The following is a 26,833-nucleotide window of genomic DNA, read 5'->3' as shown; positions in this document are numbered from 1 at the left end:
GTGCCGCGCTACGAGCTTGTAGATCTGCTATTTTTGTAAAATCCTGAAAATTTGTGCAAATCTTTGAATATATATATTTTTTGAAGCGTTAGCCTTTAGAAACCATTTTTTTAATCGGCCTCCCTTAACTCATTCACTAACTAGAACGACTAAAACGACTTTTGTCCCATAAGCCATGCCTGCCTAGAACGACTAAAACATTTTTTTTTTATTTGACCCAAAGACCAAGGAGATATGATTTTTCGAAGATCTAGACTCCCATCCACATCCTTGTTAACTTAAAACTTAAAAAATCTGTATCTCGGCTCCTGAGTACTTTTTTTTTTTCAATGAAAAATCTTGGCAGTGGGCAAACGCGGCCAGAAATAATTCAGGCAGTGAATGAGTTAATGGGTTAATTGGGTTAAGGAGTTCCCATTGCGGCTACACCCATATAAGGAGTGTGTTGTCTAACCTCAAAGTGTAGTCATGGCATCAAAAGCGCAAACGAATCAGTCAGCTCCGTGCATGGAGCTCGGCGGCCCGAACCTCTAGTTATGGCTATAGTCCAGGGGCCAAGCCATATTTTGGTACCACCTAAGGTGACCGTAAAGTTTTTGTATTTTTGTCTTCCTACATGTCTCTAGTTTATATTTTGGTATGATAACCCTTCCAATCTTGTAGCTTAATGGCAGTTATCACTACCTACCGGCTAATGTATCCGGTAGGAGACACAAAGTAGAATCTTTGTGTCTCCTACCGGAAATACACCCGGGCATCAAATTATTGCGACAAAAAACAAAATATATACATGTATTCAAGGCTTCATGGGGTGTGCAATTGATAGAAAATAAATATTTTTTTGGGTGAACTCCTCCTTTACGTTTCCCAGGGGGACTCTCTACCCATTCAGCTATGACCACCCTAGACCGAAGGAGGGTCAACTTTTACAAGCTTATGGAAAGCAGTCTTTTTGCAAACACCAAAAATCTGAGAAGTTATCAATTGCACACGCCATGAAGCCTTGAATACATGTATATATATTTTGTTTTTTTGTCACAATAATTTGATGCCCGGGTGTATTTCCGGTAGGAGACACAAAGATTCTACTTTGTGTCTCCTACCGGATACATTAGCCGGTAGGTAGTGATAACTACCATTAAGCTACAAGATTGGAAGGGTTATCATACCAAAATATAAACTAGAGACATGTAGGAAGACAAAAATACAAAAACTTTACGGTCACCTTAGGTGGTACCAATTTGTGAAAATATCAGTGTTGGCCCCTGGACTACTAGTTGTACATCGTTGCTGTCGGGGGCAGAAATCTCCACATTCTAACTTTTTGTGTTTTTTCGAAAACGATTTTTTTTCGAAAACGCATTTGTGTGACACTACAGCATTGGTTCTCAAAGTGGGGTCCGGGGACCCCCAGGAGTACTTGAGGGGGTTCCAGGGGGTCCCCAGCTTAATGATGGACAGGAACCAAATGGACCCTTATGGGTGTGTAACTCTGAGAGTGTACAAATGGAACCAAATGGACCCTAACGGGTCCATTTGGTTCCATTTGTACACTCTCAGAGTTAAATTAACATTGATTATACAATATGAATTGGGGTCCCAGAGATATAAATGCCATTAAATGGGGGTCCGTAGCCCTAATGCATGTCAAACTGGGGGTCCTTGACATTAAAATTGTTGAGAATCACTGCTAGAGAGCCGTAAAAAACCTTCTCTTATTGGGGTCTCTGGCTTATCTTTTCAAATGGGGGTCCGTGGGGTAATAAGTGTCAATTTGGGGGTCCTTGAGATGAAAAAGTTTGAGAACCACTGCACTACAGTGTCACACAAAAGTAGCAGATCTGCCACTTTTGATGCTTTTGAATTTGAATCCTTGAAAAGTCATGAGGTTTTCCACTCGACAGAGACGAGATATACTGTATATACTTGTATGTATTTCACATGAGACGGCAGTGTAATATGCACCTTGGAACATTTTTTTTCACGTGGAATCTAATTGTGTCGTTCCTTTCTTTGCTTCCTTTCTACCTTCCTCACTTCTCTCTTTGCCGTCCGCTTAAATCTGCCCTCCCCTTCTTTCTCGTACCATTTTCCTCTTCATCTCCCCTCGTCACTATTGCACTCTTTCTTTCTCTCTCTCTCTCTCTCTCTCTCTCTCTATCTCTTTCAATTCATCTCGCCATCCCTGTCACAATTTTCAACCCAACTCTACTCTTGCTCTTCTCCACTCCACTCCTTTCTCCATTTCCTGTGGTCTCTCCATTTCCTCGTGTACTTCAATTTGAGCTAAAACCTAATGTTTCACACTTTGGCTATTCAAAAATAGCAGATATACAAGCTCGTAGCGCGGCACTCGGTGCCGCGCTACGAGCTTGTAGATCTGCTATTTTTTGAAAAATCGAGAAAATGTTTGCAAATCTTTGAATATGTCTATTTTTAACTCATTGAGTGCCATAACTTTTTTATTTCTTTTAACGTTTTGTTTATTTGTTTTTGTTCTTTTACATACTCCTAGGTAGTACAATTGAGTGCCATAATTGCCAGATTTTTAAAAATATAGTTTTGTCCCCGTGCCAGAGTTTTTTTCACAGAAAACAAAAAGTGCTTAGGAAGCGAGATACAGCCTTTTTCAGTTCTAAGTTAAACAAGGAGTGGATGGAGCTGCACATCTTCAGATAATGATATCTTGGGTTCTGAACATGTTTTTCAAAAATAAATAAAAATGTTTTGTTTATTTATGCTTTTTCAAAAACACGTGAAACACGTTAATGGCACCCAGCGCCATAGTGGTAAAAACACCTGAAACACGTTAATGGCACTCAGTGAGTTAATATCCCATCCCCTTCTTTCCTCTCAACAGGTGAATAAGCAGCAGCTGCAGGCGGTGAAGGAACGCTTCCAGGCCTTCCTGAACGGGGAGACTCAGATTGTGGCCGACGAAGCTTTCTGCAACGCCGTGCGGAGCTACCACGAGGCAAGTCCAAGTCTCTATACTAATATCTACACACAACCAGACCCTCTTCCTTCCTCTTTCCTCCACACAATAATGACTCACAAGGACCGTGTAGAGCAGTGGTTTTCAACCTTTTTTGCGTCAAGGACCCCCAAATTGACACACATTACCCCAGGGACCCCCATTTGAAAAGTTATGCCAGGGACCCCCAATAAGAGACGATTTTTACGGCTCTAGCAGTGATTCTCAACCATTTCAATTTCAAGGACCCCCAGTTTAACATGCATTAGGCTACAGACTAGGGATGTCCGATTTTATCGGCCTCCCGATATTATCGGCCGATATTAGCATAAAAATTGATATCGGGAAAATATCGGTATCGGTTTTTGAAATTTTTTTTTTTTTTTTTTTTTTTTTTTTTTGCTTTATAAATAAGTTACAGCAGTTCTTACTGTATATGGTGTGTGTGATATGAAATTTGAGCTTACCCTAATCACAATAATCCCCGCATATATCGGTATCGGTTGATATCGGTATCGGTAATTAAGAGTTGGACAATATCGGTATATCGGTTATCGGTAAAAAAGCCAATATCGGACAACCCTACTACAGACCCCCATTTAATGGCATTCCTATCTCTGGGACCCCAATTTTTATTATGAAATCAATGTTAATTTAACTCTGAGAGTGTACAAATGGAACCAAATGGACCCGTTAGGGTCCATTTGGTTCCATTTGTACACTCTCAGAGTTACACACCCAAAAGGGTCCATTTGGTTCCTATCTATCATTTAGATGGGGACCCCCTGGAACTCCCTCAAGGACCACTGGTGGTCCCCGGACCACTGGTTGAAAACCACTGGTGTAGAGATTTGTGTGCGGCAGGCAGCGCGGTCCCACACTTGATCACAACCTCATCCAGACTCCCTCACCTGGGTCTTTCTTATCTGTACCTTCTAGGGGTGTGCCGATACACTAATTTCACGAAACGATACGATACGATATTTGGCTCACAACTTCGATACGATTTCGATACGATAAGATACGCACTTTTTTTATTATGAAAATATATGGAGGAGAAAAAAAGAAAATGCAAACAAATAATTCTGTTTTTGCATTATTCAGACATGCAAACTTGTAGCTTTTCAGCTACAATAGCCGTTTTGAATCCAAATAGTATGACACCTGACCCGAAAAAAAAACATGTTGTCACTCTTTTCACTTCGGGGCCGTTTGCATGCCCGATTATTATGATTATAAAAAAAAAAAAAAAAAAAAAAAAAAAAACGATATTTTTTTTCCCCAAAACGATACATATCGTCGCGAAAACGTATCGCGATATATCGCGGGACGATATATCGGCACACCCCTAGTACCTTCCCCCAATAATACACAGGTGTTGATCTTCTATGTTTTTTGGCTGGAACGCAACAGCCGTATGAACGCGATTGTCACTGACTGACTGACTGACTGGCTGAGGTTGTGAGATAGTGAGTCACTCACAGAATAATCTACTGTGTTCCCGTTTCTCTAGGTTTTTTTTCTATCAATCCGGGAACGCACCTGTGTCATTTTTAGATTACTTTGGCTGTTCAAAAATAGCAGATATACAAGCTCATAGCATGCCGCGGGCAAATACATTTTGGGCCGTCCTTGAATTGCACAGAGTTTGAGAACCACTGATATTATAGCAACATAAGTATTACAAAAAATAAAAATGGTCATGCTTTTAGAAGACATTTGTAAGAATCCCCAGAAGAAATGATTTTGAGTTTAAAATGTCCGCTTTAAAAATATACAAAGATTTGCACACATTTTCACGATTTAAAGAAAAAATAGCAGACGCCGCGCTACGAACTTGTATATTTGCTATTTTTGAATAGCCCAAAGTTTAAAATAATGTTTATAGCAAAAAAATCTAAAATGACATTCCTGGATTGAAGGGGTACGATTATTTTTTGTATCTGCTCTCCCTCTATCTGTCCCTCTTTTTTCCCCCGTCTTTCATTTGGTCTTTCCTCCTCTGCTGAAGCCCATCTTGTCATGTTCTGAGATGGAGATCTTATCGCTGCTGAGCGCAGCTTCATTCCTCAGTTGCCAGCGAGTGTGATAGGAGAGAAGAGCGTCCCATTGAAGTATGTGTGCCTCAAAGTAAAGGGTGCACACTGTACCCTTCATGTTCCTCCGCCTAAGTGCTGGCATTTTAAACCACTGAGCCCGATAGAGCACGCCTGCTTTTCTCAAGGGAAATGTTGAACGTTGAACCTTTCGGCAAACTCTACCGTACGCGTAGTTTGCTACTATTTTTGAAAATGTTTGAAAAATATAGAACTTTTTTTTTTCTTCCCACACATCTTCTCTTCTGGTTAGGGGGAGGGGGGTGGCTTGGCACAAAATCTTTTCCGATGTCGGGGGTCTGCGGCCAAAATATACATATCAATTTAGGAGTCCCTGACATGAGAAAAATTTGAGAAGCACCGCGATACAATATTCACATCATGAGGCACTCCATGACAGGCATCATCAGGGACTCGACAGTGTTCAAAGACCAGCAGTTATTACTATTCAGCCGGCATCACAACCATAAGAGAGAATGACTCGTGAGGAGTTTGTCAAATGTTCACATTATGAAACCCTAAAACACCAAGCATCGGTACGGACCTGTTGTCTCGCTGGAGGACGTCTACCCCATCAATGTCATTTAAACTTTTAACATTTTAACATTAAGACCTGAGGCCGATTCTACAAATATATATATACTAGAGCATTGGTTCTCAAAGTGGGGTCCGGGGACCCCCAGGGGTACTTGAGGGGGTTCCAGGGGGTCCCCAGCTAAATGATGGACAGGGACCAAATGGACCCTTATGGGTCTCTAACTCTGAGAGTGTACAAATGGAACCAAATGGACCCTAACGGGTCCATTTGGTTCCATTTGTACACTCTCAGAGTTAAATTAACATAGATTTTACAATATAAATTGGGGTCCCAGCGGTATAAATGCCATTAAATGGGGGTCTGTAGCCTCTAATGCATGTTAAACTGGGGGTCCTTGAAATTAAAATGGCTGAGAATCACTGCCAAAGAGCCTTAAAAACCTTCTCTTATTGGGGTCCCTGGTTTATCTTTTCAAATGGGGGTCCGCGGGCTAATAAGTGTCAATTTGGGGGTCCCTGACATGAAAAAGTTTGAGAACCACTGTACTAGAGTGACTAGACCATACTCGTCTGTGGATATGAGCACCCACAGTAAGTGCAGTTTGGGTTACGTGCTGTGCACAGGCAGTATATCAGGGACGGAAAGTGACTTTGTACTTGGTACTTGTAACACCTCCAACACACACGCACGCGTGAGCGTCCCGTCGCCCGCGGCACTGAGCCACAGAGAACACACACAAACACCCGCTCATAAACAGTTCCAACACACTCTCAGATCAACAGACAAACACGGGACAGAATACTACAGGTATGCCATTAACCCATTGAGACCTGAAGCCGATTCTACATGTCTCCCAACAGTTTTCTGAAAAACGTGTGTTTCTATATCAGTGGTGCTCAATCTTTTTCATGTAAAGGACCCCCAGAATGATATGTATTTGGCCGCGGACCCCCATCAAAATATGTTGTTCCAGGGACCCCCAGAAGCAACGATTTGAGTTAAAAATGTTCGCTTTAAAAATATATATTTTCAAAGATTTGGACACATTTTCACGAATTTTCAAAAATAGCAGATCTACAAGCTCGTAGCGCGGCACTCGGTGCCGCGCTACGAGCTTGTATATCTGCTATTTTTGAATAGCCCAAAGTGTAAAATAATGCTATTTAGCTCAAATCTAAAAATGAGACAGTTCCAGGTCTTAATGGGTTAAGCACACCTAGATCAATCGACACCAGTACAGATTATCACTGGCCACTCGTAGCCAAAGTATATCGTCAATCATCATGGGGCTGAAAATGAATAGATCGATTAGATCCCGTATAGAGCTGACACTGTCTGCTGTGAAGGACGATATGAGATACAGTATAGAGCTGACACTGTCTGCTATAAAGGACAATATGAGATACAGTATAGAGCTGACACTGTCTGCTGTGAAGGACAATATGAGATACAGTATAGAGCTGACACTGTCTGCTGTGAAGGAAAACATGAGATACAGTATAGAGCTGACACTGTCTGCTGTAAAGGAAAACATGAGATACAGTATAGAGCTGACACTGTCTGCTGTAAAGGAAAACATGAGATACAGTATAGAGCTGACACTGTCTGCTGTAAAGGAAAACATGAGATGCATTATAGAGCTGACACTGTCTGCTGTAAAGGACAACATGAGATACAGTATAGAGCTGACACTGTCTGCTGTAAAGGAAAACATGAGATGCATTATAGAGCTGACACTGTCTGCTGTAAAGGACAACATGAGATACAGTATAGAGCTGACACTGTCTGCTGTAAAGGAACATGAGATACAGTATAGAGCTGACACTGTCTGCTGTAAAGGAACATGAGATACAGTATAGAGCTGACACTGTCTGCTGTAAAGGAAAACATGAGATACAGTATAGAGCTGACACTGTCTGCTGTAAAGGAAAACATGAGATACAGTATAGAGCTGACACTGTCTGCTGTAAAGGAAAACATGAGATGCATTATAGAGCTGACACTGTCTGCTGTAAAGGACAACATGAGATACAGTATAGAGCTGACACTGTCTGCTGTAAAGGAAAACATGAGATGCATTATAGAGCTGACACTGTCTGCTGTAAAGGACAACATGAGATACAGTATAGAGCTGACACTGTCTGCTGTAAAGGAACATATGAGATACAGTATAGAGCTGACACTGTCTGCTGTAAAGGAACATATGAGATACATTATAGAGCTGACACTGTCTGCTGTAAAGGAACATATGAGATACAGTATAGAGCTGACACTGTCTGCTGTAAAGGAAAACATGAGATACAGTATAGAGCTGACACTGTCTGCTGTAAAGGAACACATGAGATACAGTATAGAGCTGACACTGTCTGCTGTAAAGGAACACATGAGATACAGTATAGAGCTGACACTGTCTGCTGTAAAGGAAAACATGAGATACAGTACAGAGCTGACACTGTCTGCTGTAAAGGAACATATGAGACTGTCACAAGCACAGTGATGTTGCTAGGTTTTCAATGTAATGGGTCCTGGGATGCAAGGGTGGTCTTTTAGATGGGTCCCAGGGACATTTTATGGGTCCCCAATTACACGTCCCCCCCCCTATCGTTTTCTTTGATCTCCAATCTCCATATCTTCTATGCGTGTGTGACTGTGTACATTATATCCTGATGCAGTGGATCTCAACCTTTTCAGGCAGCGACCCCCCAAAATAATCATATTTTAACTGGGGACCCCCCACCCTGAGGAATTAGGAGTTGAGGCACTTAATTTAGTTTGATTCAGTTCCACAGATACATATTGTGAAAATAGCAGATCTAGATCAGTGCGACCCGTTCCTGCTTTTCAAGACCGATACCGATATATATACATATATTAAAAAATCATAAATATATTTTTTCAAATGTATATGATTCTGTAGTATTAGCACACCTTATGGTAAGAAATACTAGTAGTGGGCAACAGGTGGATTTAACATACCTTTGACCAATAGAATACATTTAATCATAGAACCTTTTAATCATTATTATTATTTTATTTTGTATTATTTATGAATGTAGAATTTATTTTTACTATTTATTGTGTAGACTGAAAACACTGGCTTACAGTGGAAGTATTGGCAAATAAAGAAATAGGAATTCAAGAAATAATGAAGACAAATACTGACAATGCCTATGAACATTGGCTTGCAGTTATTGCACATAGTCAACATGCAATAATACTATTAGGCTTGTCATTGAGAAAGGAAAATAAAGTTGTCTTTTTGAGGAGAAGTGGAACCTTATAAGTCACTTTAAGTTTAGCATGAGGGAGAGGGTCTACCCTCTTCAGGGAATTAATTGTTATGATATCTCTAAGCTACATAAAACATCCAGTTGCCTATTAAACATACACAAGACACAGACGATAGACAACCGGTTACTTACAGCTGCCATTAATTAGTGCTTTTGTTTGCCTTTGTGGTCAAATCAGGGTCAAATGCATAGGATCAACGAGCCATCGTTAACCTGCTAATGTTACACAGCTGATTGGCAACATGCGTTAATCCACCACTCACTCTGATCTCCAAGCAAGTGGGAGAACACTCTAAAATCGGGGATTTTACTTTGGCTGGTCAATTTAAGATGACAACAGCAACAAAGATTAGTAGTAGACCTGTATGTATGATGATCAGTTATTATTCCAGACAGTGGTCTATCCAAGACGTTTTAACACGTTTAAGAGCAGGTCCTCATGCCGTCTCTCTCTCTCTCTCTCTCTCTCTCTGTGTGTGTAGCGTAGACTAACAGCGAGGGGCTGTGCTGATGCTGCTGCCACACAACGCCGTTTAACCGAGTTATACTTCTCCAGTACAACGGTGTCTAACCGGAGAGTTATACTTCTCCACCAACGGTGCCTAACCGAGAGAGTCCATGTAGATCACAGCTGACAAATATTATATATTATCGGAGCTAATCGGAGCTGCGTCCCATGGACGCACTAGAGTTGTCATGAATGCGTCCTTTCGCAATATGGTGCGTCAGCGACGCAGGACGCAGGCCTACGAGCATCTCTGCAAGCAGGACAAAATAATAAGTCTTATTGTAAATGGAGTGGTGTGTTTCTGTGTGGGAAGCACAGTCCACAGAAACACAGAGTGTAAGATAGTGTTGATTTTGACTGCACATTTTGATTCAGTTTTAGTCATAGTCTTTTGAATCAAATTCCATTTAGTTTTAGTCATATTTTAGTCATCTGAAATGTCTTACTGTTAGTCTAGTTTTAATTGACTAAATATCATAAGATTATAGTCGACTAAATCTACAGTTGATTTAGTCGACTAAAATGTATTTTGGCGGTGCCTTGATAGCGTCGTAATGGCTGACTTCACACTTGGTTGCGTGCTGAAAATAGCAGATCTACAAGCTCACAACGCGTCGCGCTGCGACGCGTTGTGAGCTTGTAGATTTGCTATTTTCAGAGCGCAACACCCGAGCACTGACGAAATTGTCAATATATTTAGTCATCATAGCTTAGTTTTTATTTCGTTTTGGTCATTGAAAAAAGGTGGTCATCATAGTGTCAGTTGACAAAATCAACATTGGTGTCGGAGGAACACGCACAGATGGGCGGATTACAAATGCTGATCCATAGGTCTATATTTGGCTAAAATGCCTGAATTAACAATGATGAAGTGAATAAAACAATACCCTGATGAAGGTCGGAGCGTGCAGCTGTGTCCTTTGTTAGGGAAATATCAGCTGCCTCAGGGTGACATCCATTATCACTGATAATATTACCACCCCCAGGTTAGACTCCCAACTGCTTCTTGTTAGCGTGGCTTCAACAAATCCATTCAGAACGGGCTGTTGATGACGGCACGAATACATTATGAGCCGTTCTAAAATGAACATTTCTGAGGTGCCAATATTCCATGAAGTATTTTTCTTAATTGCTTTTGAAAAAAACGAATTGCCTGGCCATCATTTAAATAATCAAGCTTGGCAAATATCACCACGGATTATAAATGACGTCTCAGCGTAGACATCACGTTCCTCATATTATTGGTTGACTTCTTTTTGAGCTGATCTTTTATGTGCCAGAGTATTGTTGTCGAGAAGAAGCATTGATTGGCTGTCTCTTGGATAGCTGTGTACTGGATGTGTGTACGCAACTTTAATACTTGTGATCACTACTTGCGATGTCTTTAGGTATTCTTAACCCATTAAGACCTGAAACGCATCTGTGTCACTTTTAAATTTCTTTGGCTATTCAAAAATAGCAGATATACAAGCTCATGAGCTTGTAGATCTGCTATTTTTTTGATTTTTTTTTCAAAAAACTGTCAGGTTTTAGAAAACATTTTTAAGAATCGCTCAGGTCTTAACCCATTAAGACCTGGAACTGTGTCATTTTTAGATTTTAGCTAAAAAGCATTATTTTACACTTTGGGATATTCAAAAATAGCAGATATACAAGCTCATAGCGCGGCACCGAGTGCCGCGCTACGAGCTTGTAGATCTGCTATTTTTTTTAAATCGTGAAAATGTGTGCAAATCTTCTGAATATATATATTTTTAAAGCGAACATATTTAACTCAAATCTTTGCTTCTGGGGGATCCCTGGAACAAAAAAAATTGATGGGGGTCTGTGGCCAAAAACATATCATTTTGGGGGTCCTTGACATGAAAAAGATTGAGCATCACTGATATAGAAACACACGTTTTTCAGAAAACTGTTGAGATTTAGGAGACATGTAGAATCGGCTTCAGGTCTCAATGGGTTAAAGGGTTAACACACATTGACTGCCAGAATTAAAACGTTTTACATCCCCATGCCAGTGTTTTTGACCTTTATATTGACGATCCACGGAGAGCCACGGGAGCCGCGATGTGTACACGGATGTAAACACAGGGTGTCCGGGGGGGGTGGAGTAGGGTCTCCTCTATCCACCCGAACAAAAATGTTTTAAAAAACGTCCTTGGCAGGCAATGTGTTAGAGAGAGAGAGAGAGGGGGTGGGGAGAAAGAAAGAGACAGGGGAGAGAGAGAGCGCAGGTGTGTTTGGACGAATGGCTCTCTGTGCATAATGGATTTATCTTTGCATGAATTTGTATTTTGATTGCACTTTTTGCACAAGTTGGTCGGAAGTTGTTTGTATCTACACGGATCGGGGACGTTGTCTTACCTACGGACACTATAAACGGGACACTTCCGTCGTTGCCTGCGGCATACAGCGCCGATGAAGGCGTGATGCCGTAACGCGTATGCTGTTCTTTCTGCTCTGCAGTATACTGTACCATTCCAACCATTATAAATACAAGTGCCCTCAAGGACAGTTCCATGAATGCTGGTATTCTCTTATATAGAATTATTCTTGTAAAGTAACTCTTCTAGACCTCGCACCCGGTAAGAAAGCTCAGTAGCCTATTATCGAAACGAGTTGGAGTCGCACTCGCACCCTTTGTGTAAAATGTGTGCACAGGCACACCTGAGTGTAGAGAGGGAGAGAGAGATGCTTCACATACAAAAAAAGAGAGATGCTTCACATACAAAAAAGACATCACACATATCCGAGCAAAATCCTGTGCAAATAGCTGATCAACAGGTGTTCTGTGAGCTGGTAAATCTGGCTATTTTCATTGTAAATAAATAATGAGGAATGTCATCACTCGTCCTTTTTTTTGGTGACATTTAGAATGACATGGTTGGTGTCGCACCATGTGATGACGGTGTCACTGTAAGACGTTTCTCTTTGTTGAGAAGGATCAAAATCGCCTTGTACCTCCAAGAAACATTCCTTTTGATTCATATTATACAAAAAAAAGTAAAGTAGTGAAAATAGCAGACACGTTGTGAGCTTGTAGATCTGCTATTTTCACTACTTTTCTGCTACACTCTAGTATGATGAAGTAGGGCCATATAAAGAGTACATACCACACTCTGCCCATTTCCCCTTTTTCATTTTTTACCTGTACTAATTGGCAACATTATTGTTTCTTTATTCTTCTCTTTTCCCTCTCATTTTCATGACATCCGGTGTTATTATATTGTTGTTGTACGGTGTTGTCATCACAGTCAACGTCTCCACTGCTTGTACCTGTAACCTGAGTGAGCGACACACAAAACGCTCTCTTCACTCGCTGTCCAAATATTGTAGTTACAATAAAAGCATCTAATCAGGATAGTGTCGTGACTCATGTCCTTCTGCTTCTCTAGATACGCAGGTAAGCTGTTGTATTTGCATAATATTAAACCCTGAGTTAAAAACAAATACAATTCAAGCGGAGGCTTGTGTGTTCTCTAGGTGCTTACAGATCAAGCGCAAAATGCTTGATATTGATTTAACCCATTGAGACCTGAAGCCGATTCTACATGTCTCCTAAATCTCAACAGTTTTCTGAAAAACGTATGTTTCTATATCAGTGGTGCTCAATCTTTTTCATGTCAAGGACCCCCAGAATTATATGTATTTGGCCGCGGACCCCCATCAAAATATCTTGTTCCAGGGACCCCCCAGAAGCAAAGATTTGAGTTAAAAATGTTCGCTTTAAAAATATATATATTTCAAAGATTTGCACACATTTTCACGATTTTTCAAAAATAGCAGATCTACAAGCTCGTAGCGCGGCACTCGGTGCCGCGCTATGAGCTTGTATATCTGCTATTTTTGAATAGCCCAAAGTGTAAAATAATGCTTTTTAGCTCAAATCTAAAAATGACACAGTTCCAGGTCTTAATGGGTTAAAGTCATATTGCCCTGCCCTACTACTACACGCACGCACGCACGCACGCACGCACGCACGCACGCACGCGCACACGCACGCACGCGCACACACACAGCGGCATTATATGTGAAGAGGCCGTCTGGTAAACGGAACATCACCGGTTCTCCCAGCCCCCCGGTTTAAGTGTCGCTGAGCAAGACTCTTAACTCCTAACTAACTGCTCCCTCTTGAGGCGTCAACCCATTAACTAATTCACTACCAAGGACGTAATTGATGTGTTTTTTTTCCAAACGCCCAGGCAAAAGATCGCCTCCTTTGAAAAAGGGACATTAAAAAAAAACATGCCACATTCAAACAGCCATACAGTAGCTCCGGAATGGAGGATTGCGGTGGGCCAATTTTCTCGATTCGATCTACTGGACCCCCTGTGCGTGTAATGAGCCGATATCCGTGAGGAAGGAGGTCACAGAGAATATTCCATGATTTTTTCAAAGGTACAGTAAAATCGCCATTGTCGCTGGCAAGGGGACAGTAGATGGATGAAATAATGAATTCATTATTGGCAGTCAATGAGCTAAGACCGGGAACACATCTGTGTCATTTTTAGATTTGATGATCTACAAGCTCACAGCAACAGTTGTGAGCTTTTAGATCGTATATTTTTGGCTAACGTTCCCCTCAGAATGGAGGCTATAGGGTTGATAAGTTGTTAATGTGAAAAGGAAAAAAGTTCCAATCACACAACGATTTCGCTCCCCCCCCCCCTGTAGTAACTCTGAGGAACCCTTAGGGGTCCCCGGACGCCCTGTTGATCAATTCAGTCCTCTGTTCCCACCTGAACTAGGTTTTGAACCACAGGTTTTGAATCAGCCTGATGGCGGAGGGACTCTCTGAGCAATTAAACTGTTCTTTCAATCAAATCAAATGCCCAACTGACGCACACAGGACTCCATGGTGATTTCTGTCTTTCACCTAGAGCTGCAGCTTGCAGAACGCAGATGGGGAATTCGTGTGCGTTAAGACAAATTAATCAGTGAGCACTGTTGCTCACACTAAAATAACTCGTTCCAATACACTACACTATTTCCAGAGTAGCATCGCTTAAAGACGGGGTGCTGTGATTTTCAGTGATTTTTTTCCCCCCCTAAAACATAATCATCAGGTATTATGGGTATACTAGGAGGAAGATGTTTTTCAAAAATGTGTACAGAAAGTGTTAACATTATGTTTTTATGTGGACACGCCTCCAGTTCATTAAGTATACCTGGTTCACACCTTAGCACCACCCACCTGTCCTAGTCCCTCCTCCTCCTCATGCCCACACCTGTTGTGTTATGATAATGAGGGGGAGGGTATCTTTTTACTGTGTCATTAAAGGGCTGTTTTTCTATTGGCATGTTTGACCCTCAAGGTTTCAGCCTCCAGGTAGAAGCTCAAAATAGTCAAAGAAGACATAAAACACCATAAAAACACCACCAGAGGGCTTAATGAAGTTCTATCAACCTCATAGACACAAGAAAAACAGAAAAAGTGCAAAAGCATGGCACCACCTCTTTAAATTGGTTGAGCAACACAAGTTCCCCACAACTGAGCAAATTCCTTTTGTTTCGGTTGCATGACATAATGTGCGATTTAGAATTGGGGGGGGGGGGGTGTAGATCGGTAGCCCGGGATCCAGCCTGCTTGCCTTTTTTCTCACTTTGCTTCACAGTCTGGAAAGCCTTCTCCAAACCTTCTCCGTGCCCAAACAAGTGAAAACAAATTGTGGCTTCTGATTGGTCTTGTAGGGGGGCGAGGCGGGACCAGTGTTGTCCAATGTAAAACTCGAGTCACTTCCTGACTTGCCTACGTAATGGCAATACGAGTCAAATAAGACCCTGGTGGCCAGACAGAGTAGCAAAGTGAGAAAAAGATGAACGTAGTGAATCAGGCTGGATCGGAGTCTTTGAATAAAACACAAAATGGAGGAAAATCGAGTCAGGTGGAAATGGGCGTGGCCTATATGGAGAGTTGTGTCATGTGTCGTCATGAGTCTTATAGGCCAAAACGTGAAGTGGCCTGTAATGGTGTACCACCATGAGGGACATTTGCCACATTTGGGTGGAGGTTTCCCTTGGCCTCCTGGGAGTGTGCATGCAAAGTTTGATGCCGATCGGTCCAGCGGTATCCGATGTTACCTATACACAGATGGACAGAAGGACAGACGGGGGCAACAAAAGACGTTTCGGCCCGTCAGAGATAATGAAATCAATTATAAATGCGTTTTATAAATGGTTTGTAATGTAAATGGAGCCTGCTTTCAACCCACAGTATAAAAACAGCTTTTGAAACTGCAAGGTACAATCAGCACAAGGTAAGCTACGGTAATCCAATCCAATATAAAACGGAGAAAACAACAACAGAACATTGCCAGAGGACTTAGCCAGAGAATAATCAGACGGCCTTTATTGGCCTAAACATGAACAGGTTTTATGTTGGGTTACTGAATAATTGGTTATATTATTTGGTATACGGCTGAACTTTAATTCTAAGTGCAGCGGTAAAGGTGTCTCATGCACTGCCGACAGTGCCCAGTGGATCTAAAAAAAACAATAGAATCAAAAACATAAAAGTATTGACAAGAAATGTTGTGTTCAAACGTAATTCGGGACAGATACTTTGCTTGTCTCCTTCGTTGTATTCCCTCCTTCCCCACATTTCCTGAAGTTCATGTATGCGTGGTTGGATGTCTTGCTCTCATCTCTGTGACAAACGGTTGAGCGTCTCTGCCCCGAGGCTCCTCTCCTCTCCTCTGCAGAAGACTGCTCTGAATGCCCTAAAGCAGTGGTTTTCAACCTTTTTCATGCCAGGGACCCCTACATTTATATACATTTGGCCGCGGACCACCATCTGAAAATGTTTTGTGCCAGGGACCCCCCCAGAAGCAAAGATTTGAGTTAATGTTCTCTTTGAAAACAATTTATATTCAAAGATTTGCACACATTTTCAAGATTTTTCAAAAATAGCAGATCTACAAGCTCATAGCGCGGCACTCGGTGCCGCGCTATGAGCTTGTATATCTACTATTTTTGAATAGCCAGAGCTAAGTGGTTAAAATGATTCTGAGGCTAGGTTAACTCATTTAGCTGGGAACCCCCTGGTAGCCCCCCAAGGACCACTGGTGGTCCCCGGACCACTGGTTGAAAACCACTGCCCTACAGGAGTCCTGCTCCCTAGAGGATGCACCAGAGGCACTCCTGTTCAGCACAGCCACAGACAAAATGACGGATGACATCTCTCCCTCCTCCCTATCTATATTTCTCTCTCTCACACACACACACACACGCACACACACACACACACACACACACACACACACACACACACACACACACACACACACACACACACACACACACTCACACACGCACACGCACACACACACACACACACACACACACACACACACACACACACACACACACACACACACACACACACACACACACACACTGCAGCCAGCCAGCAAGTATCAGAAGGATTGGCTAACAGCCACCATTTTTGTTTCTTTTGTTAACTTTTGTTTGCTTTGAACATTTGTTTTCGTGCCGCGGACCCCCAAATGAACGTTTTTGTTCGCGGACCCCCATCTGAAAAAGCTTTGTGCCAGGGACCCCCAGAAGAAAAATATAAATTATTAAACATTTTCCAAATATTTGTAAAAAAAAAATAGCGGATGTACAAGCTCCGCTGTGAGCTTTTAGATCTGCTATTTAATAGTCAACATATAAATGGATAAAGTGGTTAAAATGATTGTGGTGCTACAGTATGTTAAAGGTTTCATGACGTTCAGTTTTACCACACATTAAAAGTCTTTGTCATGGTCCTTCAAACGTGTATAGAAATTTTTAACAAAAAATTCCACTCCATTGATCCATGGCAGGTGTTTTTCTCTCACATTTCTAAAGCCTTTTCAACCGCAATGAAAAAAAACATCTTTGCCTGCGGGTGTCGCTGGTGAGGGATTTTGCCTGTCAATCATCGCCTCTGCTCCGCCCCCCCAAAGGAAAGGATAGGGGAGGGGAGGGGCGAGGAGGAGAGTGGGCGGGATTAATCGACAGTGACCTCACTGTCGAAGGGCCAAGCTCAGATTACTTTTCAGCCTAATTATTGAGAAAACCCCAGACCACAGAAAATCCACTGAATGTTCAAAGTTCAGATTTTTTTGGGTGTAATTGAGGTCATAAAACCCCCAAAAAAACATTTTAAAAAAAAAAGTGAAAATGAATGTCATAGAACCTTTAACTACTTTTACTGACCCCACTTTGAGAACCAATGCTCCTGTGCTGCTTCCCTTGGACCAGGGTTGTAAACATAATTTAGCATATAATATAACTAACATTGTACCAATAACCTTCTTGAGCATTGGACACTGCACATATCTGAAAACATTTCAGGACAATCTAGGTCAAAGCTACAGGACAAAAAAAAAATCTATATTCACCCTGTCGCACCAGGGCTTTATAGGCACACTGGTGCTGTGATTTCCACAAATCTGGGAGCGTGTGAGTGTGTCTGAGGACCTGTTGGAATAGAGGACCCCATGCTGATGTCAATATCTCTGCACAGTTTTTGAGCCAAAAAAAAGAAGCTGCCAGTCCGTCCGTCTGGGCCGGTGGACTTATTAATCCGTTTAGACCGGGAACGCATCTGTGTCATTTTGAGATTTATTTGGCTATCCAAAAATCACACCCTGTGTGAAGGAAGCGGTGCCTTTGGGTCCACTTACCAAATTTGTACTTGGTAGCATGCTGCAAACTGGAATAATGGCTGTTTAAAGGCCAGCCAATGGGCAGACAGAGGGGGCGGGGCTTAAGTAATTACAGTTTGTCCCTATTGGTGGTTTTAGTCCATGTACAAAATTTGTACTCCGTACCATGCTGCGAACTTGAGTTATGGCTGTTTAAAGGCCAGCCAATGGGAAGACAGAAGGGGCGGGGCTTGAGCAATGCATGCTGGTCCCGTATTGGTGGTCTAAGTCCACATACCAAATTTGGACTTGGTGGCATGCTGCAAACTGGAGTTATAGCTGTTTCAAATCCCGTGCTCATCCCGTGCTCATACGGGCGGACGTCCCTGGGGGTCCCTGGACCCCTCTTTGATAACCGGTGGCACGTGTGGCCAATGAGAGGAGAGATGGCATAGGCAATCTCCAAGTCTGTGTGTGTGTGTGTGTGTGTGTGTGTGTGTGTGTTTGTATGTGTTGCTTCTTTGCCGTGCTCATCCCAGGCTCATACGGACGGACGGACACACAGACGGACGGACGGACACACAGACACACAGACACCGAGTCAAAGCCACGTATAGAGCGGTTGGCACCGCTAAAAATAGCGCTGCACCGAGTGTCGTGCTGTGATCTTGCAATTTTTTTGGAACATTGTGGAAAATATGTGCAATTTTTTTTCCGATCTGTGCTACATATTTTGAGATGGGGGGTCCTTGGCCAAACACGGTACATATAATTTTGGGTGGTCCTTGACATGGAAAAGTTGGAGAACCACTGATATACAGTAGCAACATGTTAGGATTTAGAAAACATTTTTAGATATGTATTTGGCCACGGACCCCCATCTCAAAATGTGTTGTTCCAGGGACCCCCAGAAGCAAAGATTTTAGTTTCAAATGTTCGATTTAAAAATAATATATATATTCAAAGATTTGCACACATTTTTACGATTTAAAAATAAATAGCAGATCTACAAGCTCATAGCGCGGCACTCGGTGCCGCGCTATGGGCTTGTAGATCTGCTATTTTTGAATAGCCAAAGAAATCTTAATATTACACTGTCTTCCCGGTCTTAATGGATTAATCACGGTACGCTCTACTGAAAAGACCCTGAACTCTAAGGTGGGTCCACTTCCAGTCAGCGGGTGGCATTCATGTCTGGCAGGGATTGCGCCATAATTGTCCTATTCATGAGAGACGTCACACAGTGAATTAGGACTGCAATGGTTAATCAAAAATAATTAATACTAAATAATATTGATATAGACAGTATGATCGATCCCCCGGTGGTTGTTAGTCACTGAGGGTTTCACTGTGCTTCCATGAAAAAAAAATCGCTTGTTATACCCAGTTGAAAATAGCATTTTTCGCTCAAATATACATAGTAAAACACAGGAGCAGAGATGAGGAATATTTCCCTAATATTTTAACCAGGAAGTGAATGGAGCAGTACATCTTTGGATCGCGTTATCTTCTGGTTCTGTGTGAAATTTCGGGGGGAAAAAAAAATAAACATTTTTTTTAGATGTCAAAAGACGTCATTGGCAGGGAATTAGTTACGTGGTTAGTCAGACTAATCAATTTAGTTGATTATAAAAAAATATTTTAGAATTTATTTTCTCGTCGATTCATTGATATCTTAAAAAAAGTGCTTCTAACCTAGATCATTTGATTAATTGAAAGGGTAATTAATAGAATACTCGCTAAGATCATAGTCAATAGTTGGAGCCCTATAACCTTGACAAGGAACAGTGCCATTTTCCCACTGGTCCATTTAGTGCGGTAGTTCTCAACATTTTTCTTGCATTCGTCTGCGGACCTCCTCCTGAAAATGAAAGTATTTTTCAAAAATAGCAGCTGTAGGCTATAAGCTCGCAGTGTGAGCTTGTACATCTGCTGTTTTTCAATAGCCAACTTAAGGCTGGGATGGTATGGAATTTTGTGTTATCGCGGTAATGAATCACTGTTTACGGTATAGCGGTATCTCGGTATCTCCCAAAAAAAGTTGTTTTGAATAAAATGTAAAAAATAATAATAATAGTAATCGCGGTTATTAACTCGACACCGCAGTATGGCGGTATTGCGGTTATTGCACCCAGCCCTAAGCCAACGTATAAAATATGGATAAAGTGGTTAAAATTGTGATGCTGTATTAACCCATTGAGACCTGAAGCCGATTCTACGTGTCTCCTAAATCTCAACAGTATTCTTAAAAAATTATGTTTCTATATCAGTGGTGCTCAATCTTTTTCATGTCAAGGACCCCCAAAATTATATGTATTTAGCCGCGGACCCCCATCAAAATGTTTTGTTCCAGGGACCCCCAGAAGCAAAGATTTGAGTTAAAATGTTCGCTTTAAAAATATATATATATTCAAAGATTTGCACACATTTTCTCGAATTTTCAAAAATAGCAGATCTACAAGCTCATAGCGCGGCACTCGGTGCCGCGCTATGAGCTTGTAGATCTGCTATTTTTGAATAGCCCAAAGTGTAAAATAATGCTTTTTAGCTCAAATCTAAAAATGACACAGTTCCAGGTCTTAATGGGTTAACACATTCAGCTGTGGACCCCCTGAAACCCCCTTCAAGGACCCCTGGACTACTGATTTAGTGTAGTCATACCTTTGGATCCAACAGCACAGGTTGGATCACCATTACTCACTGTGTGGGGATGTGTTGCTCTTACCCAATGGCATGGATAATAGATGAAGTAAGGAGAAGGTTATGATTGATTCTTGCTCATAGTTTATAATATTACTACTACGCTATTTCTCAACATCACATTTTTACCTGTAGCTTTCAAATAATCTCTGCTGCCTCAATCACTTCTTTTTTTCCCCGCAATCACCCGTACTTCTCCTGGGAAATAAAACAGTCACAGCTTTAGGGTCTTGTTGCAACAACCACTTGTAAAGGGATGTGAATCCTCCGGTGCAGATGAGTCACGGTCAGTGTTGCCCTGTCTGCTTAGTATAAGCGACTTAGTTCTTGTTTTTTTCCTATAAAGTCGCTTGTAACTCCACTACAATTATTTGAAAACTTTAGTTACTTGTTACTTTGTAGATTTTGATTATTAATACAAAACTTACATTAACTACTTCAGCCCTATATACATTTCGTCCATTTGAAAATAGCCGATCTACAAGCTCACAATGCGACGCATTGTGAGCTTGTAGATTTGCTATTTTCAAAATATATATTTTTTTGAAAACTTGTGAAATGGGACATTCTGCATAATGAGTACTTTTATTTTTGGTACTTTAAGTACATTTTGATGCCAATACTTTTGTACTTTTACTCAAGTACATTTTTAATTCCGGACCAGATTTGTGTTGTTAAAATGGTTTTATTTAAAAAAAAAATAATGGCAGATCTCCAAGCTCACAACGCGTCGCATCTTGACGTGTTGTGAGCTTGGAGATCTGCTATTAACAGCCGATGAATAAAAGTTTAAAGTGCTCATGTGTTAGTCGCTTCTTTTGGGCTCGTTTTGGTCGCAGTGTTTCCCAGCAGCCATTTTGACTGTTAAACACAGCTGAAGGTACTGTAACCACATTAATTGTGGGTGTTTATGTGTTGCTATGTGCCATCGTGGACTGCTGCTCCTGTACAGTTAATGTCATGCTGGCACACAGGAAACACCTCAATGAAAAACACCCACAGGCAAAGTTATTACCTTCAGCTGCATTCACATGTTGAAAAAAGAAAGACCAGAAGAAAGTAAACATTAACTTCTTGAGGTGTAAGTCATTGGTTCTCAAAGTGGGGTCCGGGGGTCCTTGGGTGGGTGGGGGGGGGGGGGGTTCCAGGGTTTACCTCGTGTTTACCTTGCTTACTGTAAATCGCTCTGAATTAAGAGTGTCTGCTAAATGCCTGAATTGTAAATTGTATGTACGCATTTGTCATTAGAAGAGCAGGGAGACCCCCTCAGTACAGAATACAGATTGGTAAAAAATATATACATATATATTCACTAAAATAAGTTCTGGATTGCTGCTTTAATTTGAAGATTGACAGCTTCTCAATAGTGGTGGTGTAGTTAGTTATCCCTCAATTGAAGCGTTGGCCCTTAATCCAACAGAAATATCAAAAGCTTTAGTTTGGAATACGAATGAAGATGGACAGCAGGGACCTCACAGGGATTAGTTTAACCCATTCAATCCGGGAACGCATCTGTGTCATTTTAGATTTTTTGGGCTATTCAAAAATAGCAGATCTACAAGCTCATAGCGCGGCACCGAGTGCCGCGCTATGAGCTTGTAGATCTGCTATTTTTGAAAAAACTTGAACATTTGTGCAAATCTTTTAATATATATTAGATTTTCAAAGCAAACATTTATAACTCAAATCTTGGGGGTCCCTGGAACAACATATTTTGAGATGGGGGGTCTGCGGCCAAATACACATCTAAAAATGTTTTCTAAGTCCTAACAGTATGTTGCTATATCAGTGGTGCTCCAACTTTTCCATGTCAAGTACCCCCAGATTGATATGTATTTGGCCGCGGACCCCCATCTCAAAACATGTAGTTCCAGGGACCCCCAGAAGCACAGATCGGAGTAAAAAAATGTTAGCTTTAAAACATACATTTTATATATATTGAAAGATTTGAACACATTTTCCCAAAAAAATGCAGATCTACAAGCCCATAGCACGGCACTCTGTGCTGCGCTATGAGCTTGTATATCTGCTATTTTTGAAAATAAATCTTAAAATGACGCGGATGCGTTCCCAGTCTAACACACTGGGTGCCAAAACCAGGATTCTCCTGAAGTCAATCTTTTTTTTTTTTTTTTCATTAGCGCAAGAATCACCCACGGTGACTCTGAGAAGGAAGGGACAGATGGATCACTGTGCCAAAAAACCTGTCTCCCGTCCGCTCCCATTCTATCTCCTTGCAAAAAAACCTCCATATGTCCTTAACTTTTTACAGTGGGGGAAAACGAGTCATTTTCGATCCGAGATCACTCCGCCATGGTGACTCGTGTGAGAGATGTTATTGTTCCAGGCGTTAGCCAGGACCATCCACCATCGTGCACATATATTGTTTACAATTGGGTGCTCGCCGTGTGGTCTGCCGCTGTAAACAGCGTAGCGCTACAAACGGTGAGATCTCTGGCGCTCAACGTCACTTTTTTCAATAAAACTCTGGCACCAATTAATGGATTATAATGGCCTCATTCACAAAAGCTTTTCTTAAATTATTCTTTAACCCATTGAGATCTGAAGCCGATTCTACATGTCTCCTAAATCTCAACAGTTTTCTGAAAAACGTATGTTTCTATATCAGTGGTGCTCAATCTTTTTCATGTCAAGGACCCCCAAAATTATATGTTTTTGGCTGCGGACCCCCATCAAAATATTTTGTTCCAGGGACCCCCAGAAGCAAAGATTTGAGTTAAAAATGTTCGCTTTAAAAACAAATATATATATATATATATATATATTCAGAAGATTTGCACACATTTTCACGATTTTTCAAAAATAGCAGATCTACAAGCTCATAGCGCGGCACTCGGTGCCGCGCTACGAGCTTGTATATCTGCTATTTTTGAATAGACCAAAGTGTAAAATAATGCTTTTTAACTCAAATCTAAAAATGACACGGTTCCAGGTCTTAATGGGTTAAAGTAATTAGCTGTGCCGTTTGTAAACGTCATTGAGACGGAGCTGGGGGACATACATACTGTACTGCAGTGGTTCTCAAAGTGGGGTCCTTGGAAGGGTTCCAGGGGGTCCCCAGCAAAGTGTTACTTGTGGCTTTTCAAAAATAGCAGATATACAAGCTCACAGCTTGCACATCTGCTATTTTTAGCATACACAAAAAAAAATCTTCAATATGTTTTTAAATAATTTTGTATTTTTTGACTCAAATCTTCTCTTCTCGGGGGGTCCCTGGCAAAAAGCATTTTCAGATGGGGGTCCGTGACCAAATACATATACATTTTGGGGTTCTTGGCACGTCCTTGGCAAAGATTGAGAACCACTGCGCATTATCAGTGGTGGACGCAGTACTCGACCCCAGTACTTGAGTAAAAGTACAGATACTCCTGGTCAAATTTACTCCGCTACAAGTAAAAGTAGCTCAGTCGAAATGTTACTCAAGTAAGAGTACAAAAGTCATTGCTCTTTAAATATACTTAAGTATTCAAAAGTACATGCTTTTAAAAATACTTAAAGTACAAGTCAAAGTAGAAGTGCATTTCTTAATGTTTATATCAATGAATTGCTGTAATGTTTTCATAATGAATGTATAGGACCTTGTGACTCTTGTTTCAGAGAAGTAACTCTCTGAAACTACCTGCACTGCATGCACTGATGTGCTTGTAGAACCACGACGTTATACAAAACCTGCAGAAACACTTATAAACACATAGAAATTAGCTTTTTGGAGGTGTGCTCTATATACAGTAGTGTGATTCTAATCTAGGGTTGATTGGATGTTTTGTTTGTGATATGTTTAGTTTTTTGGATAAGAAATAGGTCCCAGCCCGCCCACACATTATGAATTAAATTACAGTTAAACACTATGGAGTATCAGAACCCTGTTTGATGCTCAATGTCACATGACTCATGACACCATTTTACCTAATAAAACAAGAAATGACCAAAGTCATAATAAAGCCGCATGCGGCAGGCTTTTTTTGCCCCAATCTTTTCATAGACCTGATTACTTGTTTTTTGGATTGCTTGTTTCTCTCGCCAAACCTGGCAACATTAGCGGAATCTGTGACGCTGAACGCTCTAATGTTTTTTATAGTGGTGGCAACATTTTGTGACACCACACGGGTCTTCCCAACAATAGCTAAGATTGAAGTCAGTGTGAACATGGCCAAATAACTTAATAGCCAAACTAGGTCTAATGAAGCACGCTAGCATTTAGGCTAACCCTCCTGGCTGAGGCTGCAGTAAGACTTGCACTGTCTGTGAATGAGGGGAGGCAGCGGAGCAGGGTTACTGCGGGGGGCGGGCCGTCTCCCCATTCGTGTCGCCATTGGCTTAAAGGAGTGAAGGACAGCCAGGACAGCCAATTACACGTAGGTGTCACTCAGGTGTCGCTTGGGTGTCGGACTAGGTCTTAGTCTGTCTGTAGAGCCGCCAGCTTTCAGCATACGGATAAAAAAAGAAAGACACATATCTGAATCAAAGTGTTGGTGTAGGGGTGGGTCATGTCCTGAAGGTCAGGAGGTGACGTGACCTTGACTGCCTTGTAGGTCGTCACCAGTGTTTTGAACTGGATGAAGCGTCTTTGAGCAAGGCACTGAAGCCCTAACTGCTGCAGATAAGCAGGTTTGTTGAGAGTTACAATTATACTGTGTTATTTACACATTCTATTGTAAATGCAACCCTCATTGTAAATGTATGGATTAATCCTGTCAATCAGGGTTATTGACAGGAGAGATGATCAGAGGAGCAGAGTTTGTACCATTACGGTTCATACATGGACAGAAGTATGGACAGAGTCTCTCAGTGAAGGTGCAGCCAGTGAAAGAGTAGAGATGAACTCTGGTCTCCACATCATAAAAGGAGACCAGACCCTCCTCATAATCCACAAACACTCCCACTTTCTGGAGCTCCTCTCTTACAGGGAGGAGGACATCATTGTCAGCGAGAGCCTTGTACTTATTTCCATTCCTCAACCCTATAGTCCAGTAGCCATCATTGGGTCTCAGTTGTATCCATCGATTCCATCCCTTCCTGTTGATGGACTCTCTGGCCACTCCTACATCCCAGTCAGTCTTCCCTCCAACCTGAACCTCATAGTAAAACCTTCCTGAGGAGAAACTTTGTTTTCCTAGGACACAGAACATTGTAGAGAATCTCTCTATGTTGTCTGGGAGATTCTTCCTTACGTTTTCATCACTCACTTGTTTTCCATCGTCAGACAGGATGAGGTAGGGACTTACTGTATCAGGGTCCAGAGTTACATCCACCTCATATTGCTGGATCCTCCTCATCTCAGCATCACACAGTTTCTTCATCTCTTGACTGAGTGTCTTCTCCAGCTGTCTAGAACTGTCCCAAACAGTGACTCAAGTTACGATCCAGGAATGGTCAGCTTTGACTTCCACTCGGTGCTCTAATGGTTTAAATAGGAGGATGTAAAGTCTGCTTCTCTTTCACTAATGTCCTCAAACTGTGTGGAATCAGCCTTTAAATCCAACTGCTCAAATGTCGACTCATCAGATATGACGTAATTTCCCCAAAAATGGAGTTCCATGTGACTCCAGACCGGCCTCAACGTACTGTGATTGGACACATCGGGTAACCATGGCAACATGGATCGTTAGAGAGCCCTATTTTAATAGCACTTCTCAGTAATATGGAAATGGATTAACTAAGGACCTGTGTCAGTGTCCTAACAAAGCAATGGATTAACTAAGGACCTGTGTCAGTGTCCTAACAAAGCAATGGATTAACTAAGGACCTGTGTCAGTGTCCTAACAAAGCAAGGGGTTCGACTGGAGAACTGGTGACAAATATTTCACTCAAATAACGTTATAAACAGTGTTGGACAAGTTACTTTAAAAAAGTAGCAATAGTTAAAGTTATAGTTACTAGTTAGGCTACTGCTCTCAAAAGGTAATTAGTTAGTTACTTTACTTAAAAAAAAAAAAAAAAAAAAAAAAGCCTTCCTAGAAATGTACTTGAGTAAAAGTAAAATATTTGTCTTGGAAATGTACTTGAGTAAAAGTAATAAGTATCAAAACAATCTAATACTCAAGTAAAGTACAGATCCTCAGAATCTCTACAG

At 41.4% G+C, this 26,833-nt stretch overlaps 1 protein-coding gene across 1 annotated transcript in view; it reads left to right on the top strand.

The window, feature by feature from the left end:
* The window catches only part of cadps2 (Ca++-dependent secretion activator 2), a 377,866-nt gene that overhangs the window by 91,426 nt on the left and 259,607 nt on the right, over positions 1-26,833 (top strand). The window contains exon 2 of the mRNA XM_084058851.1: positions 2,861-2,974. Within this exon, the coding sequence (XP_083914977.1) occupies positions 2,861-2,974 (114 nt within the window). The remainder of the gene's footprint in view (positions 1-2,860; positions 2,975-26,833) is intronic.

Source organism: Gymnoscopelus microlampas (genome assembly GCF_963454915.1).
Source record: "Gymnoscopelus microlampas genome assembly, chromosome: 6".
In the NCBI taxonomy this organism is placed as follows: domain Eukaryota; kingdom Metazoa; phylum Chordata; class Actinopteri; order Myctophiformes; family Myctophidae; genus Gymnoscopelus; species Gymnoscopelus microlampas.
This window is presented reverse-complemented; position numbering and strand designations above follow the sequence as displayed.